Source organism: Aspergillus uvarum (genome assembly GCF_003184745.1).
Source record: "Aspergillus uvarum CBS 121591 unplaced genomic scaffold BO82scaffold_95, whole genome shotgun sequence".
Taxonomy (NCBI): domain Eukaryota; kingdom Fungi; phylum Ascomycota; class Eurotiomycetes; order Eurotiales; family Aspergillaceae; genus Aspergillus; species Aspergillus uvarum.
This window is the reverse complement of record NW_020291392.1, coordinates 79652-97570: the sequence shown is the minus strand read 5'-3', so window position 1 is coordinate 97570 and position 17919 is coordinate 79652. Positions and strand designations below refer to the sequence as shown.

The 17919-nt window shown below is 52.1% G+C and overlaps 5 protein-coding genes across 5 annotated transcripts; 3 read left to right on the top strand and 2 right to left on the bottom strand.

Moving 5' to 3' along the window:
- Window positions 1-50: 50 nt before the first annotated feature.
- On the bottom strand, window positions 51-3017 carry BO82DRAFT_322658 (ABC-F family ATP-binding cassette domain-containing protein). The gene is made up of 7 exons (XM_025632774.1): window positions 2664-3017; window positions 2403-2592; window positions 2116-2313; window positions 1858-2050; window positions 1693-1792; window positions 544-1638; window positions 51-485 (listed from the first exon to the last, which is right to left on the bottom strand). Exons 1-7 carry the CDS (start codon window positions 2730-2732, stop codon window positions 117-119), a joined length of 2214 nt encoding a protein of 737 aa, XP_025486298.1. The 5' UTR covers window positions 2733-3017; the 3' UTR covers window positions 51-116.
- Window positions 3018-4441: 1424 nt separating this feature from the next.
- On the top strand, window positions 4442-5201 carry BO82DRAFT_436925 (general stress protein; the record flags this gene model as incomplete). The annotated part of the gene is made up of 2 exons (XM_025641151.1): window positions 4442-4567; window positions 4643-5201. The coding sequence occupies 2 exons, from the start codon at window positions 4442-4444 to the stop codon at window positions 4769-4771; spliced, it is 255 nt and encodes an 84-aa protein (XP_025486297.1). The 3' UTR covers window positions 4772-5201.
- A 2905-nt stretch (window positions 5202-8106) lies between these two features.
- Window positions 8107-10839, top strand: BO82DRAFT_359471 (bZIP transcription factor). Its single transcript, XM_025636589.1, has 2 exons — window positions 8107-9569; window positions 9625-10839. The coding sequence occupies exons 1-2, from the start codon at window positions 8573-8575 to the stop codon at window positions 10452-10454; spliced, it is 1827 nt and encodes a 608-aa protein (XP_025486296.1). The 5' UTR covers window positions 8107-8572; the 3' UTR covers window positions 10455-10839.
- A 215-nt stretch (window positions 10840-11054) lies between these two features.
- Window positions 11055-15377, top strand: BO82DRAFT_359470 (ribonuclease Z). Its single transcript, XM_025636588.1, has one exon. The coding sequence runs from the start codon at window positions 11489-11491 to the stop codon at window positions 15152-15154; it is 3666 nt and encodes a 1221-aa protein (XP_025486295.1). The 5' UTR covers window positions 11055-11488; the 3' UTR covers window positions 15155-15377.
- Window positions 15378-15567: 190 nt separating this feature from the next.
- On the bottom strand, window positions 15568-17638 carry BO82DRAFT_359469 (putative acid phosphatase). The gene is made up of 6 exons (XM_025636587.1): window positions 17462-17638; window positions 17388-17400; window positions 17280-17330; window positions 17040-17205; window positions 16652-16986; window positions 15568-16585 (listed from the first exon to the last, which is right to left on the bottom strand). Exons 1-6 carry the CDS (start codon window positions 17549-17551, stop codon window positions 15714-15716), a joined length of 1527 nt encoding a protein of 508 aa, XP_025486294.1. The 5' UTR covers window positions 17552-17638; the 3' UTR covers window positions 15568-15713.
- Window positions 17639-17919: the final 281 nt, after the last annotated feature.

The following is a 17919-nucleotide window of genomic DNA, read 5'->3' as shown; positions in this document are numbered from 1 at the left end:
CTATCAGTATATCTTTTCTTGACATCGACCATTTGACAATAATAATCTGGGATCTACCAATTAGACTATTATGGAATCTACCTGACTGATAGCACACGAGTTTACGGAGCAGCTCCCTAGCTCATTGTTGGCAGCATTTTCCGCACTGCCTTCGCTAAGCTTCGTTCGTACTGCTCCACGCCTTCTTCTTGCTCCCTGAGCTTTCCGGATTTCAACACATGTACGACTCGTCGTTGGCTGGACGATTTATTTGAGGCCTTGTCCTTCTCCGATTCCTCATCTCTTTTCTCCTCCATATCTCGCTTGCCCTCAATTACCGAGCGTACCATATATCGGTCATGGGACACAAGCAAGATAGCCCCATCGAAACTAGAAAGTGCAGCAGAAAGAGCCGTCACAGTATCGAAGTCCAAATGAGTTGTAACTTCATCCAGTATTAGCAGCTGTGGGCGAGTCCAAACGACCCTCGCCAAAGCTAGACGAACCTAATAAACTTCGGTTAATCACCTATGGCAGAAGGTTGGGTTTTGATATGTCACTTACTAGTTGGCCTCCTGAAAGTCGACAGACGGGTACATCAGAGACAACTCTGCCCTGGAGACCCAATGCTGATAAAAGACCTCTAATCTCGCCTTCATTGAGGGCACCGTTGACATCTGATGCCATTAGCGATAGGGCCGTCATATCAAGCTTCGACCGGCCTTGTTCCTGAAGGTCTTCGATCGAATGCTGTGCATAGTACCCGAGCTTCAGTCTCGGATGACTCAAGATTTTGCCATGTGTTGGTACCGTGCTGCCAGTCAATAGACGTATCAGTGTCGACTTTCCGCATCCGTTTAGACCCATGATGCCCACGCGGTCTCCCATATGTATCACCAGTTCGATACCATCAAGCACAGAGGCCTGCTGCTTGTTGTACCGGAACCCAACCCCTTCCATGGAGACCAAGGGACCGGGAAATCGTAACTCAGTTGCTGAGTGTAGCACAATGGACGGTTTTCTTTCGTCCACTGGGACCTCGATCTCTGCCCGCGCGGTCAGGTGGAAACCAACCAGGTCCCGATTCAGCTTGAATCGGCCGCCGTTGGCACTGACTTGTATGCCCATGCGATTTTCAATCTTCTTCTGTCGTGACTTGGCCTGACGTAATTTGTTCTCGTCACCTGTCTTCTTGCCTACCTTGATGTTCTCGCGGATGGTGGCCTCCATGTGTGCGGTTTGGCGTTCCTGTGCCTCCTTCATGCGGCCCCAGCGTAGTTTCTGGTCCTCGACGTCTTTTTCGTACGCAGACAGATTTCCTCTGAAGTAGGTAAGCTTCTGGTCTCTGAGGATGATGATCTCCTCGCAGACGGCATTCACAAAATCTCTATCGTGCGAGACCATGAGAATTGTTGTCTGCGAGCGCTCACGGAGCCCTTGGAGATAGTTCTCCAGCCAAATAATTCCTAAGAGATCGAGATAGTTGGTCGGTTCGTCGAGAATCATGATATCCGGAGATTGTATCAACACACTGGCCAGCATACATCGCATCCGCCAGCCGCCGGACAACTGACAAAAAGGCTTGCAAAGTATCTCTTCGTGAAACCCTAAACCACGAAGGATCTGACGTGCTTGCTGTTCAGTATCGACCAGCGTCATCTAAAGCATTCAGTGATTAGCGATGGTCAATAATGAGATGAGATCGAAACTCACAGCCTCCACCTTAGACTGCAACTCCTGCAAAACCTCCATTGCTGCTTGCGTGTCTTTCTGTAGTGTGTCGGCATCGATAGATTCCTTCGCCTGGTTTAACCTAGAGCAAGAAATGTCTTTAGCTCGACTCTTTCACTCGGATCTTGAAAAGACCCTGAAACTTACAGTTCGACCGATGCCTCCAATCTCGCTTCAACAGATCTCAATTCTTTCCGTGCTTGCAACCCTCGCGCTCCACTCCTCAGACTGGCCATCTTCTGTGCTAGGAAGAGCTGCTTCTCTACATCATCATAGCGTATTGTCCGAATAGCCTTCACAGGTTGTAGCGGATCATCGGACTCGAAACTCTGAGACAAGACTTGGAGCGTGTATATGTCAGGAACACTGCGGTGGGTATTCAAGCTGCGAGAATTCGCGACTCACTACTCATCTTCTTCACAACCTCATTCTTATATTCATCGCCTGCCAGCACGTACTCCAAGACCGGTAGATGCTGTCTCTTATCAAGCCTATCCTCTTCGGCTTCTTCGTCGCTGCCATCATCCGTCTGCTGCAAGATAGCAATACGTGTCGTATGTGGGATCCCGGGCACCAACTTGTGGGCGATAGCTCGTAGTAGTGCTGTAAAGAAGCAATCAGTGGATCCGTCCATGGACCGTCCTGCCACGGATGACCAGGGTGGTGTCGAACGACAGTGGTAGACAACGCACTTGACTTTCCGGTTCCATTACGACCTACTAGTCCATAGTGCACCCCTGCTTTGAGACGCAGATGTGCATCAGAGATAAGTTCCCTCGCTTCAGCCTTGGCCTTTCGTTTCGATTTGAGATCTGTTGTTGCGGCGGAGTCGGCGTGGTTTTGTCGTGATGATACCGCGATGGTGATTCCTTCTACGTCCACCTATCGTACTCCCCAAGCTAGAATTAGTTATACGTGCTCCAATGCTGATGAACAGGGCTCAGGGAAGCTACCTCTTTTGAGGCTTGGTCAAGGATATGGAAGCGGGTTTGCTTGCAGGTTGCGATTATTGTGGGATGCATGATATTTCTTGAGGTGAATTCAACAACGGTGAAGATAGAATAGGGACGTGAGAAAGAAAATTGTCAAGCAGAAATGATTCCCTTGTGGGTGGTAAACGCGATGGCTCTGAAGATTGTCTCTGGGTATACGACGCTCGTATATATACTTCGTCCATGTATTCATGCAAGCAAGCAATGCATAAGGCGGCTTCCATCGCCAAGACTAAAACTCATTTAGCATTGACTGAGAAGATGATTCAGATCATTCCTCGCGAGAAGACAAAGCTCCACTGTTTTGGTCCTTTGAGTCAACCCGGTGTTGAATCATTCTCTGGTGATGTCTATCAAGACTATGGAAAGTGCCGTCGGGGTCCGAAAGAGGAATAGCCGCTACACACTAGCCGAGGCTTCGCTCTGGATACTCAACATGACTGGGACTCTCCTGCAGCGGTCATTTGAGTCTTTCTTTATGTTGTCATACGTGTTGTAGAGCATAGTTTGGTTTAGGAGAAGAGTCGGGCGCAGTCTTATGTGGACTGAATACCAGGGGAAGCCATGAACAGCCCATGGATGCTTGGCCGGTGATGGTCGAATAGCAAGACCGACATGTTCTCTTCCTACCTTCTTTTGGAAGGGGTTTAAAGATCTTCTGGTCTGCTTCGTCTGGAGTACCATCCCGGCCGCCTTCCAAGATTCAAATGATGGCCAAGACATGTCCTTCATGGTCCACCCGGTAGCTGCAGCCGACCACGATACAGAGGATGCATACTGCAACTGATTCTAGTCTAACCTACTTAGGTTATGTAGGATTCAGCGACGAGAAGAGACTGTATGATGACCGAGCATCCAGCCATGAGGAATTGTCTGGTGCATGTAGGACTGTAATTGAGAAGCTGAGCAGATAATCACAGAGCATCAATGTCGCCAATGACCTGAGTGCAGCTGTCACGGGTTGTGTGTCCTAATGCAGATATGCACAGATCAACACCAATACAGCTTGAGCCATGAATCCTGAATGATAGACTTTTAATACAATTCTCTGATTTCATTGTTGAAGATATAGCAGTCGGGAAAGCCCGGAGATTTGTTGAACATATCGAACACAAGAGGCCTCGACTCTGCCATGCAATGTCTAATCACTGACTTCAACTTAATCTACGTCTACCCCGGCCTGAGAATATCGAGTACCTCCATGCTGCTCGCTCCTCACCAATGATGACATAGTTCAATCACATATTGCATTTCTAGCCTACACTGAGTACTGTACCAGATGCCCGGGTTCTAGATTATCTCTGATCTAATCAAGTATATGCTCACATGGCGAATCCAACGTGATGATGATGATGATGATGATGATGATGATTCAAACAAGGTCCTGTACCTAAACTCCCCCATCGGCGACCACGGATAGAGGGCCTCGATCACCGCGCGTGGCAACCGAACAACAAGAATGAGATCGATCGATCATCCATCCGAGAACAATACGAGTCAGTGATTTGACTCTTTCATCACCACGCCGCCAAGTCTTTCTCATTTGTGATGAGTCTCAGAGTTCTGATGTCAAACGGACAACATCATGACTTCATCCTCGTTCCCGGAACACACTTATAAGGAGCAACTCAAGCACCACCAGCATGTCAGATTAATCCAAGAAACAAACCAATCTAATTCTCCATCTACAGTACCTTTACCACAAATCTCTTTCTACACCATTTTTCCAAACCAGCACCATGGCCTCCAACACCAACCCCGGAAACTTCTCCAACCGCTCCCACGAGGAGGTTCAGAACATCGCCCGCAAGGGCGGCCAGTCGAGTCACTCCGGGGGGTTTGCGAGTATGGACCCGGAGAAGCAGGTGTGTCCTTTGTTCCTCATTCTATATATATATGTCAAACTCGTGAGCTTCGGCAATTCTAATCAGCTATCTCAGCGCAACATCGCCTCCCAGGGCGGCCACGCTTCCAGCGGAAGCTTCAAGCCCGGCGACCCCAAAGCTCGTGCTGCTGGACAGAAGGGTGGTTCGAAGTCCCAGTACGACCAGGAGACTCCTGATGAGTAAATGCTGTGTCTGGTTGATGGACAGGAATTATGATGATTATGCCATGTATAAGATGCGATTGATGAATGTAACCATATGATGTATGATATTGACTTTGTCTGACGAATGCTACTATCGCCACTGATGTGAGCGAGTGATTGATCTTTTTTTAGTATGTTTGGGGAGCGAGGGAATTGTCTGCATGTATTCCTGGTTTAGAATCTTGTGTCAAATGCAATTGACAGGTGATTCTGGCAAAAGTCAATTCGATGGTTGCTGGAAAGGAGGTAGTTCAGAAGTTCGGCTGAGGTAATGGTGGGGAGGGTCTGCAATACGTCGTGAAGACATCACACCTCCTTGGGTACCCGAGCCTTGGCCGTTTTCAGTCACATGTCTATTCTTTCAATATTGTACGAAGAGAAGCATTCTCCTCGTCTCATACATTATTCCCTGCCACTGACCAGTTCGAATTGCAGTATGACTCTTGTCTGTCGCAGAGTGGCGATATGGAACATCTTGTCGTAGTCTGCTCAGCCACTAGACTTGTCCGACGCTTAGCTCGTTCTATGAACAGTCAAATGTCTTGACAGACTACCTTGTACCTTTTCGGCATATGCACGGAAGTTTCTATTGAGCATGATCTGCTGATAGTCTAGTTATTTGGGTGATTTTTGCTCGCTTGAACCAATGCGTCTAAAAGCAAACGAACGGGACCATGTGCCGTAGAGTATGTACTAGTATTCCCCGGCCAGCAATAGCCGAAAGGTGTGTCCATCAGAAGCCCAGATAGGCAAAAGGAACCCATGAGGATGGATCCATCGTGCAAGGTAGCCTTGTAGGGCCGAGTTCCAGAGGCAGTCTCTGGCCGGGACTATGTCTGGACGGATGCTGCTGGTAGAACACTCTAGACCAGTTACGAGGCGTCAGCGTAGGTCGAGATCCTCATCAGAAATTGCCAGTATCCTAAGCCCTGGTTCAATGTCGCTTCCAACTGAGCATCGTTCAGGAAAGAATCCACCACATGAGTCTCTGCTCGTGCGAGAACAGCGTCAGGAATGAGCGTCTCGGCCGCAGATCGTTTCGAATAGTGTCAAAAATCCTAGCTCACGCACATAAAGTTTGAGGCTAGAATTGTCTTTCTTCACGGCCGTACTGACTAAGCGGCAGGTGTGATGTTGCTTGGGAAGAGATTCGTCTCGATTTCCTAATAAAGTTATCGTGATGTTGCGGCTAAAGGGTCAGTTTGAGGCTTAAGGGGTGGACTAGGGTTACGAAGGGAAAATTCTAGCCCCCGTCAGCTTCAAGCCTACAAGCCCCCTTCTAGTGCGCCCTTCTAGAAGGTTGTCTATTCGCGAAAAGGATGGAAGTCTGGACTTGGGCTGGGCGAACGTTTGATCAGAGTTTGCAGAATTGTATGTATATTCTTTGCTTCGATAACGGATGAGACTTATTCCGCTGTGCCAGCTTAGTCTCACAAAGTTTTTGTCAAAGATTGGTCTGTGGTAAGTTATAGGGTTGGCACGTTGTAGATTATTGATATAGCCGGCCGAAAGACCTCTCGAACAATATCATCTTGCAAAGCGCACGGGGAAGGCCTACTCGAAGGGGATATTCATCTGATAACCCAGGTAAATCAACAGCAGTGCTGATGCGCCTGGTGTCACAACCCTACACAACATACAGCGTAGACCGTAGAGCTGAATGACTTGCTCGGCTGGAACCTGAAACGGCCCAGGGGTAGGCCGGATTTTCTGGCTTCTGCACTGCTGCTAGACGAGCAGTGGGGCCCGAAACGACGGGAGGGTGCCAGTAAAAAGCAATAGCGCCGAGATTGACGCCCATGGCCCGGCAAGTTGAGCAAATTCGAGACGTGAGGGCGAAGGGGCCAACCTTGAAGAATTAACCCTAATCCGAAACGGGCGTCAAGGGCCGATTCTCTTGAATGGTGCAGAGTGGCTAAGCCGCTAAGCCCGCGTTCACCCGCCAAGCTTTTCTCAGTGGGCACTGGGAAAAAGACACTTGGTCAGTTCAGGTAAAGCCCAGCAGGGCTGTTTATCCACCCAGAATCCATTTCCCTGGATGACCTTACAGTGTGAGGAACTAGAACGATTGAAGAGAGAGTCGAGATTCATGACCTCTTTGAATCACTCCATGGACCTCAGCTGGAGGACACATGAAAGTGGGTGCGCTGTCGCAAGATACAGGTTGCATACTTGGTTGGAATCAGAATCGGCCTCAACTGCGTTGTTCGAGACCGGAAGTTGGTCCCCATCACCCCGGGTTTCATCCCATCGATGGCGGTCGATTCGCTTGACGACATCCCACTGCATTCGAGCATCAAGATACGTTGCGAGTGTTGAGAATTGCCATCTGTCCAATGCGATTCTGACTAATAAGAAATGCTCCGTAAACCGCAGCTGTATGGTGATTGAAGGAGTTTTTCTTGAGTTCTCGACGAATGATCGCCATTGGTTCGAACGAGCCACTAACGTCATAAGTCAGGATTGATCTGGATCAGAATGCGAGCGATGTTGCCGAAGGATCTCCTATTGGTGCCACAGCATGTCTGGCATTAAGATCGCACTTCTCGGCTACCGTTTCAGTCAATCGGAAAAATCGCCTGGATGCGGCGTAGTGGCACAGGAGAGTGAAGGTTAATGTGAAGCCGACAAGCCGTGGCTCGTCCGTTGCGTGAGGTTGCAAGAGAGTTAGGGGGGAGGGGGGAAACAGTCACTCAGGGGGGAGGGGGGAGAAAAAGATGGACGGCCCTGTGAAAACTTGGTGGGGGCGCACATACCTCCCGCACTGGAAGGCCCTCATTCCTTCTCATCGAAGGAGTATTGTACAGAGTAAGTTCTCCCTTCCTTCAGATGATTTTTCAGTCGATGGTTGACATGATCTCATCTGAATTGAATCAACGTGACAAAGGCCAGATATACATAGACTACGCCATAGATTCAGAAGCAGTAGAAAAAATGAGCATACAAGCTCCAGTAAACAAAATACTAAGTAAACATGCAATCTTATCAGAAGATCTTCTAAGGTTATTTCGTCTTCAATTGATTATTATTGACGGTTGTTTTCTGCCCTTCCTGGGGGGTGAACGGCTCACCAGCAGAGTCACGGTGGAACGAGCTAAATTGTTCTCGGTGGAGCCTAGCGCCAAGGGTGGATCCACTAGCCCTGGCTTGACTTTGCCCAACCAATCGTAGCATCAACCCAGGCGGGGCTCCGAGCAACAGCGCCGCTGAGTCATCAGAGGACGCGCAAGCCTTTTACCTGATTTCTATTCCTGGTCCTTTCTCACTTCTCCTGGCGCCGTTCCCTCCAGTCCCTCTTCGTCTCCTCCAGTCCACCTTTTGCAGTCTCCAGCAACCAGCTCCATCCATCCAGACGGGCCAACCTTCACGCCTGTATCCCTCATTAATTCCCTCTTCCCATCTCACCACCCACCACACACCACCACCGCCTTCCTCCTTCACACAACATCCCCCCACCCCCCCCCTTAACTATACTGATCCTCCATTCTTCCCATTGAGCCTGCCTTTCCTCTTGTACAATACCCCCATCTGCCTCTTCACATCTCTCCTCCCCAATCACACAACACACAACATCCTTCCATCTCTCGACTGCAAGCCCTTCCGACTATTGCTTCGACTCGACTGCTCCTCATCGTCCCTCGTTATCCCGATCCTCAACCGACCCTCGTGACTCTCGTTTGTATTCGACATTGACACTGGCTGAGACACCAATCCCGTCGCTATCAACGAGTCTCCTTGACCACAGTCTCGCTTCCTCCTTTCCAACCACAGTTTCGTCATCATGGCTACCTTGGCGGAACACCCGGCTGTCGCGCCTTCAACTTACGAACAAGACATTGAATCGTTTCTGAATTTAGACCAACTCGCTTACACCACCGCGGAAACCGCTCGATCAAAGACCGCACTCATCACTCAGCCCACTCTCCCCAGCACTGAATTCAACGCAGGCGATGTACGCAGTGCTGGTTTCGCTTCGACAAACCCGACGCCAGTTGCGTTTCAGGCCCCGAGTCACCAGTATGACGAACATAAGCAACAAACCGGCCTGCCCCCGGGCGCCTTAGCTCATGCCATGACATTCAACCACATGAATGGAATGGGATTCGGTGGTGCAAGCCCCAACTACCCGATGAATGGGGATATGTTCTCTGGTAGTCAGATCAAGCGCGAAGACGCTCCGATGGATTTCAACAGCCCCCCGACACGGAACCCTTCCGAAATGGACCTGGAGTCTGACAATATGGGAACCGCCCCGGCCTATTTCCTTTCGCCGAACCCCAGCAACAGAAACCAGTTCGTGGATCCAACCGCCTTGAGCGGTCATGAGGTTGTTCCCGCTGGTCCGTCCACTCAAGTGGGTCGCATGTATCCCGGTATGCACCAGCAGCAAGCTGCCATGGCCAAGGCAGCACAACAACAGAGACATCACGAATTCCTCCGTCAGCAGCAATTCCAGCAGCAACAGCGCCGATTAGACGAGCATATGCATCAGCATGGGGCTCCTCACAGCCAGACTCCTCGTCCCCCCAATCCACTGGTTGAGGAGCGGATATCACGGCTTTTGCAGCAAATGCGCCAGAATGCCATGGGCTCCCCCGACGACTCGCCTTCTCCTTCTTCATCTCTGCCTCAGATGGCTAAGGCCAAAAAGGACGAGCAGGATATGGATGAAGATGAGCGCCTCCTGGCCAGTGAAGAGGGCAAGAAGCTTAGCAGCAAGGAACGTCGCCAGCTCCGCAATAAGGTTTCCGCTCGTGCCTTCCGTTCTCGCAGAAAGGGTATGTACCAACGTCGGTTTTCAAGCAGAAGGGTTGTAGCTGATCACATTCGCAGAATACATTGGTCAACTCGAAAGTGAAGTTGCCGCCAAAACCAACGAAGCTCATGAGCTTCGTCTTCAAAACCGTGCCCTATTTGAGGAGAACGGTCGTCTGACTGACCTCGTTCGCACGCTCCTGTCTTCGCCTCATTTCGGTCAGGTTCTAGACGAACTCAGCGTCGGCGGTGCCCCGATGTCTAGCCAAGCGCAACCACAGCAACTTCCTCAACACCAACATCAGCCGCAGCCTCAGCCTCAGCAGCAACCAGTACACTCTCAACCACAACCCCAGCAACAACCACCTATGCAACAGCCTTCTCAGGTTGGCATGGTCATGGTTCCTAACCAGGGACTTGATGTTTCTGCCATGGGCATGAACAATGCAGGTTGGAACTCGGGCATAGATATGAACTTCGGCAATGCTTCGGTCTTTGCCGTTCTGGAGGTACCTGAGCCAATTATCGATTCCGAGTCTCTATCTGGAAAGTCTTCCACTTTCACGGAGTCTTGCCTGCCCAACATCTCTGGTGCAAAGGGTGAAGCTCCTGTTCTTGAGTCTCTGCCCGTGGATGCTAAGGAGCCCGTCACTGTCGGCGTCGAGAACCCGGATGTCGAGATTGACGAGTCTGATCCCGCTTTTGCCCTTTTCCTGGACGCGCCCCGTGCTTCTTCCTCGGAGCCCCCTGCGATCTCCTTTGGAGGTTTCTCAGAGAAGCCGACAGTCACGTTCGATCTGGTGGTCGAGAACCAGCCTCGGGAACGTGACACTCGGTTTGCTCAACTATGCCACAGTATGGAGGCCGCCTTTGAACGTGTTTCCTTGATGACTTCTCACCTCTCATGATTCCCCTTTCTGCAATTTGAGTTTGACAATTTTGCGTGATGTAAGCCTGCTCGTGTGCTGGCTTTCCGAAATACTCAGGTGTAGACACCGACGTCTCTCTTTTGTCCATGATTTTCTTCTCTGGCTACACATCATCTGCATCAAATGCAGTCTCCTACACTCGATCTGGGTTCCTTTTACTTCCATTTTTCTTTTTCCATTTGTTTTTTTACTTTTTTTTTGATTATATGCCTCAGATGCTGGGGGGCCTCGAATGTGCTTATGGGGTTTATACGGATCGGTTCCAAGGGACGGACTTATAGGATGGAAGGTACTGGATACTGGCGGATAAGGAAACACAAGGCAATCAATACAGAACATATCCAAAAGTTACTATCGAATATAGTGTAAATATGATTCGAAACGAAGTCTGGACTGTCGTCGTTAGAAATAATAACTCCCTAACATAGTACAGTAGTAGGTGGTCACTTGGCCAATTAGGTCGATGGAACCGTGGACGCCGCGCGGGTGGAGCTGATTCTTTCTTGGTTGGATCGCCGCGGCACTCGCTGCAGCTTTTGTGAATTTCTGTTTGCCTTCCCTCCTTCATCAATCCATCCATGATAGTCGGGCAATCCCTATCTGCTCTATACTTCTAAGACTATGATTATTTACGATTGCCCAAATTCTAGCGCATATTGATTGGTATTCATTCTCGCTCTTTTGCAATTTCAACCACACTGGCTTCACTCCGGCTCCTTAGAAGGCCGACCGCCAGCGCCTCTCCACGAGTTGGCTTCACGTCGATATCTCCATCTACGACCATTCTTCCTTGCATCCTACGCCTCCGGAATATCCGTTCCATAATCTCCAAATCATACAGACGAACTCATCGATCAATCCTCACATCTAAAAGTCTACTCGAAGCAAGGCATCTCCTCGCCGTTCCTCGCGTCGTTGATCCCGCATTCAGTTACAAGTACATTTTCTACGACGATCAAGACAACCCAAGCAAGGGCTTCACTTCACAACCATCGGTAGACCAAATCAATCCCATGAAGTTCTACTATCAAGTGGTGACTACGCCGACGGCCGACACCCCGGGCAGCGCTGTCGTCCTCAACTTTCCCGATAAACGCTACCTCTTTGGTCAGATCGCCGAAGGCACGCAGCGAGCATGCGCGGGCACGTCGGTCAAATTCGGTCTCATGACCGACATCTTCCTCACGGGCCGCTTGGAGATGAGCAACGCGGGAGGGCTGTTCGGCGTCATCCTCACGCTGGCCGATGGACTGGCCAGCGCCGCAGCCAATTTTTCGGAGAAGCAGAAAAAGACAGAGAACGAGGAGCGGAAGCAGAAGCAGGACCTCGCTCAGGGGGGCAAGGGAGACGAACTGCCTATTCCAAGACCGGGAAGCAAGCGGGTCGCGCAGAGAGGGACCCTGACGATTCACGGCGGGAAAAATCTCACGCACCTGATGGCCACTGCGCGCAAGTTCATCTTCCGCAAGGGTCTACCCATGTATATGCAAGAACATGATGGGGACAGCCTGGCTGGACAGCGTGGGAGTCCCCCCGACCCATACGAACAACCGACGTGGTCAGATCAGAATATCAAGGTCTGGGTCATGGCCGTGAGCCCTGAGTCTCATTCCCGATCCAAGGGCAAGCGCACAAGGAAGCGCAGCCACGAGGAGTTTCGCGAGGAGGACACAGCTGAGGTCGAGGAGAAGAATGCTGCAGCGCTAGCCGATCAGGTTATCAGACAAAACGTGGTGTCGAACATGTTCAATTCGACATGGACGCTGGATGCGTTACAGGAACTTAAGTTGGCAGATGTGCAGATGCCCGCGATCATTTTTGTTAGGGACCCGAAAACCAAGGATTTGCAACGGTACACCGGCCCGGCTCCTGGGGGCAGCATGCCGCTTCCTGACATAACCGTTCTGGTGCGCAAGCCTTGGCCTGGTGCCAACGTGGAGAGGATTCCTCCCGCGTCTTGGAACGAAGACGCCATCTCTTACATCGTCCGGAACCATAACATCAGAGGGAAGTTCGACCCTCTCAAGGCTCAGGCTTTGAAGGTCCGTAAAGGCCCCGATTACGCCAAGCTGACTAGAGGTGAAAGCGTTCTCTCAGAGGATGGTCAAACTATCACGCCGGATATGGTTCTTGATGAGGAAAAAATTGGCAAAGGTGTCGCAATCATAGATTTGCCTTCGCCAGCTTATGTGGAGAACCTGGTCAACCGCCCTGAGTGGGACTCACCTACGGCGGCCTTGAATCTGGAAGCCTTCATCTGGATCCTAGGCCCCGGTGTGGGAGATCACCCCAAGCTTCGAGAATTCGTTGCGAAGATGTCGCACTGCACGCATACGGTCTCCAGTCCCGATTACTGTCCCGATCACCTGGCCATGAAAGAGGTTGCCAAGTCGACGGCGCAGATGGCCATGGTCAGGCCCGACAACTATGCCCTGCCTGTCTATGACAATGTGACTGTTCCACAATCCAGGCTCTTCAATGAAGCCGTGGTCTCATCGAACGAATGTGCCCCCTTGCGACCTCTAGAGCCGGGCATGATTATCAACATGGAACCCACTTTCGGGGTCGATGAATCTGAAGTTACTCCTCGATACGATCCCAGAAATGCGAAGGAAAAGTTGCCGAAGGACGTTGAGACTCGAATGAAGGTTATATCTGGGCAGGAAGAAACTCCCGAGTTCCAGGATAATCTGGCAGCATTCCGACAGGACCTTCCCGGCGCTGACGTCGAAATCATCACTCTGGGAACTGGATCATCTGTACCATCCAAGCATCGAAATGTCTCCAGCACGCTCGTTCACGCACCAGGCAATGGTTATTACTTACTCGACTGCGGCGAGGGCACTCTTGGACAGCTCAAGCGCGTCTTCGGACCTGAGGCATTGCGCGAAGTTTTCCAGAATATGCGGATGATTTGGATCAGTCATCTCCACGCTGACCACCACCTTGGTATTGCAAATGTGATCAAGGCCTGGTATCAGGCAAATTATCCCAATGGTTTGTCACGGACCGACGTGATCGAGCAAGACATGCCCACGATTCTACGGGATAAGCGCCTGTTCGTTGTATGCGAGCAAATGATGACTACTTGGCTCGAGGAATATGCCAGTGTCGAGGATTACGGTTTCCAGAAGGTGACGGCCCTGAGCGCTATTCCCCAACAGGTCAGAGGTGGTACTTTTGAGACATCATTTGAGTATCGCCACTGTCGCGCCGACGGTACCTTCCCTGGGCAAATGGAGGCGGGATCTCGACCCATGACAACCACGCTCCGATTCCAGGATGATTCGGACCCCCTCTCGGCTCTTCTCCGTGAGGCCATCGGCCTTTCTGACATCTTGCCCTGCCGAGTCCAACACTGCCGTGGATCCATGGCTGTGACCCTTGTGTACCCCGATGGCTTCAAGCTCTCCTTCTCCGGTGACTGTCGTCCTTCGTGGAACTTTGCAGCTACAGGCCGCGGCTCGACGGTTCTCATCCACGAAGCCACTTTTCAGAACGACATGGCGGGTAGCGCTATCGCTAAGAAACACTCCACATACGCCGAAGCCTTGGAAGTCGCGCGTCAGATGCAAGCCCGGGCCCTGCTCCTCACCCATTTCAGCCAACGCTATCAGGGAAATGTCGCAATGAAGAACGACCACACTTCACAAGAGGCCAAGGGCGGACCAGGTTCGAACAGCTCTGCCAACCTGCGAACCAAGGATGTCCCTGACGACGAGGAAGGGCTGGCTGAGGAGAGCAACCCCCAGCTCGAGGGCGCGAACGAAGACACCGGCGGCGTGATTACTGCCACGCCCCGCGCCCAGTACAACGGGCCCTACGTCAACGCCTTTGACTATATGCGTGTCCGTGTCGGTGATTTCCCCATCCTCCAAGCATATGTACCCGCCATGGAGAAGCTGTTTGCGATCCTGGAGGAAGCTTCAGCGGCCTCTGGGGAGAAGGCGCAACAGCAGAACGCGACAAAGAAACAGAATTCGAAGTCGAAGCTGGCTAACAAGAATACTGAAAAGACTGGGAAGGCTGGAAAAGCTGGGAAGGTTGCAAACTCTGGAAACACCAAGAAAGTTGAAGGCAAGGAACGAGTTGAGAAGGCTGCCAGCCGTTCTCCCAAGGCTTCCGCCTCCTCGGCTGCTGATAAGGTGGAGGTGGTCGCAGAAGTTGGAAACCCTGTAATCATAAGAAGAGTTGGGATAAGAGTTGAGAAAGCTGTCAGCCGTGCCCCGACGGCTTCGGCCTCCTCAGCCGACGAGATGGAGCTGGCTGTAGATGCCAGCATTGAACGAGCTGAAAGGGCCGCGGAACGAGCTGAAAAGGCTGCCGAAAGAGCCGAAAGGGCTGCTGGACATGTCGCTCGGCGCGCGGCCAAAGCTTCCTCCCTCCCAACCGACGAGTCCGATGAGGATCGCAATGCTAAAAGACCTATCTGGGCTGAAAAGCGCGCTGCCAGACGCGCTGCCAGAGCTTCCGCCTCCGCTTCCTCCGCTGACGAGATGGAAGTAGACACCGAAGCAGGAAACCCCAGAAAAGGATCTCGCAGCCCCAAAAGAGCTACCTCCAAACGTGCTGGCAGGGCTTCCGCCTCCTCGGGCTCCGAGACGGACAAGGATGCCAAAAAGCCCAGGGCGCGTTCGAGGAGGTCGAGGTCGCGTGCTAGTGGGGTCGAGAGCGAGTGAGTCCTGGGCGGTGTTGAGGGAGATGCCAATATCACTCCTAGGGCTAAAGGCATCGAGTGCGTGAAGAGTGTTTTGTTGATAGGTGCGGGCTCGGGTGTTTTGTGGGTATGGGTTGGGCTTTGGAAAGGGGAAAGTAGAAGTTATTCTTATAGATACCAGGTCTCGTTGGAGGTGTACATAGTTCACCTTGTATATAGTATTGTAAATTGAGACAAAAAGTCGGGGATTGTTTTCGATTGATTACGCATGAGCACTAACTTAGTGACCATCCTTTCTTCCGCTCAATTGGCATGGTAAGACCTCTTATCCTAGTTTCCCCAATGGAGCAATTAGATAAGGAGGTATTTGGAAATTTACACAAAAATCATCCATTAATCTATACCCTTACCCCCCCCCCCCCCCTCCCCCCCTCCCTCGGTCCCTCTATCGATATTTCCAACCATAGCTCGTCAATCAATATAGCAAAATGTCTTCATGTACACAGCTACCTCCACAACTACACAACTCTACATGGCCCACCGAGAACAGTTCTGCTTACGGTTTCTCTCGTTTTGGTTACTCAAACCCCAGCGGGGACCTTCTCCCGGTCATCCTTGCCGAACAACCCCTCCCCGAGGTTCTGCATGCACTCCTCGCCCCAATTCTGCGGCGTGAACTTGTCGACGATCTCCTTGAAGGCGTCCAGCGTGCAGAAGGTCTCATCGCCGGGGAGGTGGTTCTCAGGCTTGGCGGCGCAGCCGGGGACGCGGACGATGCGGTCGTTGTAGCGGATGCGGACGTAGTGGGTGCGGAGGGACTGGCGGGTGGAGTCCGGGAGGGCGGCGAGGGGGACGCGATCGGTTTCTGGTTGGGATTTCGTGGAGGGGAGGAGGGAGAGGAGGGAGGAGCTTCCGCTTTCACTGGCGGTGGTGTTGGTGGGGGTGTTGCCGTTGTCGGAGGCTTTGGAAAAGAGTTCGATGGCAACGGATGAGGTGAAGGGGGGCCATTTGCTGTTTCCGAAGGCGCCGACACTGCTCAGGATGGCGGCCAGGGTGGTGTCGTGGCAGCCGCTCATGGCGAACTTGATGGCTTGGCTTTGGCGGTGATTAGTGGCGGCCTCGCTGCGCCACCCCCCGGGGGCGACGGCCGTGCTGACCATGCGGTCGACGACGTCCCCCATCAGCGCGCCGATGCCCAGCTTGCGGTACTCTACGCTGTCGGTGTAGCCAGAGTACCATTCGTCCACGGCGATGCGGTCCATGTACTCGCGGGCTTTGGTGTCGTAGAACTCCTTGGGGAGGCGGGTGGCGGGCCCGTGGGCGTCGGTGGCGTTGACGGTGTCCATGATACCGGAAAGTCGCGGGTGGGAGTCCACAGCGACGCGGGGGGAGGTTTCCGGCATCCATTTAGACCAGAGCTTGTTCAGGTACTCCATTTCGTCGGTCTCGTTCCCTGTTGGTGGTTAGGGTGAGTGATCACGGGCAACGGAACGGTGAAGGGAACAAGGGTGTTACGTACATCGTAGTGCGGCCCTATCCGCGAACAGACGGGAGAGTTGTCTAAAGCGACGGCAGTTGCCCTCGTTAGGGAATAGTGTCTCTTCCGACACGGATCGTCCTACGATCACAGGGGGTGGGAAGTCCTGAGTGCGGGCATTGGGAGGATACAGGCCCCAGAAGGCTTGTTGGAGGGACTCGAGTGCACGTGGAATGGGCGTTGCCCGGAGGTACATGTCCTCAGTGTCAGATTTGATCTTGGGCAAGAAGCCGAGCTGATCGACGTAGAGGTGGCGGAGGCGCTGGCCCAGTGCATAGGTTGTTTCGCGTCCTTTGTCGGTCAATTCGCCGTGTAGACTGTTCCAGACGGTCAGCAGGGCTTTCTCGACCCTTATTTCGATCCCACTTGCCAGATCCCGTCCACTTCACCCGATGCGCCGACTGCAGCGACGGTTTCATCCTTGCTGCCGAACGACTCGTGTTTCCGACGCCATTGGAATCCGTTCCAGGTTTTGAGATCCTTGTTGCTCGCGGCCATCTGGAGCATCTGGCGCGCGACGGTGCAGTATGACCAGTCTATGTGAAGGTGGACAGAGATCATTAATCGAATTGTTCCTAGAAGAGGTACTGTTTTCAGGAGGTCGACGTACATGGGGCGAGCCCTGCATTTTGGAATCGCGAAGACACGGGTGTTCGTTCGCCTGTACGTTATTTAGTAAATAGTCTGACCACGGACATATGAAATGATAAGCTCTTACCATGACGAAGGAACTGTCGCTCGTTGTTAGTCTCCCGACGCTCTCTGAGGCATTGTGTGGGTGCCAGCACTCACTACTTGGACCAGTTGAAGCTTCAAATCGCTAGGGTAGAGGCGCTCCAACTCCTCCTGGGAGTAAGGCTCGCGAGGTTTGAGGGTAGTCATGACGAGCTACTAGACAGCACTGATGTGCCCAACTCAGCTCGCAAGCTCAATGAGATAATCCGCAATGCGAGGGAGAATAAAGGGGAATGAAAGCAGCTGCAGATGGATGGTTCCAGCCTCGGCGAATTGGCCGAGGCGGTGATGACGCACGAAGGCGGCCGGATCCGCCCCGGCCAATGAAGCCGCCGCCATGTGTTGTGCTGGAACAAACAGCACAAACATCCTAACGGTTGAGGCGGCAGCAAAGGCGGTCACGGGTCTAAGATAATGCCAGAGGTGAAGTTGTGCAAAAGTGCCAAGCGGATCCCCTGCCGGGCTTATCGATGCAACCCACCGCCGGTGTCTCTCTCTGCCATTGCTTGCTCCTG

Excerpts from the sequence above, each read along its gene's own strand:
- BO82DRAFT_359470 (XM_025636588.1), top strand. The coding sequence starts at position 11,489 with ATGAAGTTCTACTATCAAGTGGTGACTACGCCGACGGCCGACACCCCG.
- BO82DRAFT_359469 (XM_025636587.1), bottom strand. The coding sequence starts at position 17,551 with ATGACTACCCTCAAACCTCGCGAGCCTTACTCCCAGGAGGAGTTGGAG. Across the intron at positions 17,206-17,279 it reads AAATGCAGGGCTCGCCCCAT|ACTGGTCATACTGCACCGTC; the intron begins GTACGTCGACCT and ends ACCTTCACATAG. Across the intron at positions 16,586-16,651 it reads GGATAGGGCCGCACTACGAT|GGAACGAGACCGACGAAATG; the intron begins GTACGTAACACC and ends AACCACCAACAG.
- BO82DRAFT_322658 (XM_025632774.1), bottom strand. The coding sequence starts at position 2,732 with ATGCATCCCACAATAATCGCAACCTGCAAGCAAACCCGCTTCCATATC. Across the intron at positions 2,051-2,115 it reads GGTTGTGAAGAAGATGAGTA|TCTTGTCTCAGAGTTTCGAG; the intron begins GTGAGTCGCGAA and ends ACACGCTCCAAG. Across the intron at positions 486-543 it reads GACTTTCAGGAGGCCAACTA|GTTCGTCTAGCTTTGGCGAG; the intron begins GTAAGTGACATA and ends GAAGTTTATTAG.
- BO82DRAFT_359471 (XM_025636589.1), top strand. The coding sequence starts at position 8,573 with ATGGCTACCTTGGCGGAACACCCGGCTGTCGCGCCTTCAACTTACGAA. Across the intron at positions 9,570-9,624 it reads CTTCCGTTCTCGCAGAAAGG|AATACATTGGTCAACTCGAA; the intron begins GTATGTACCAAC and ends TCACATTCGCAG.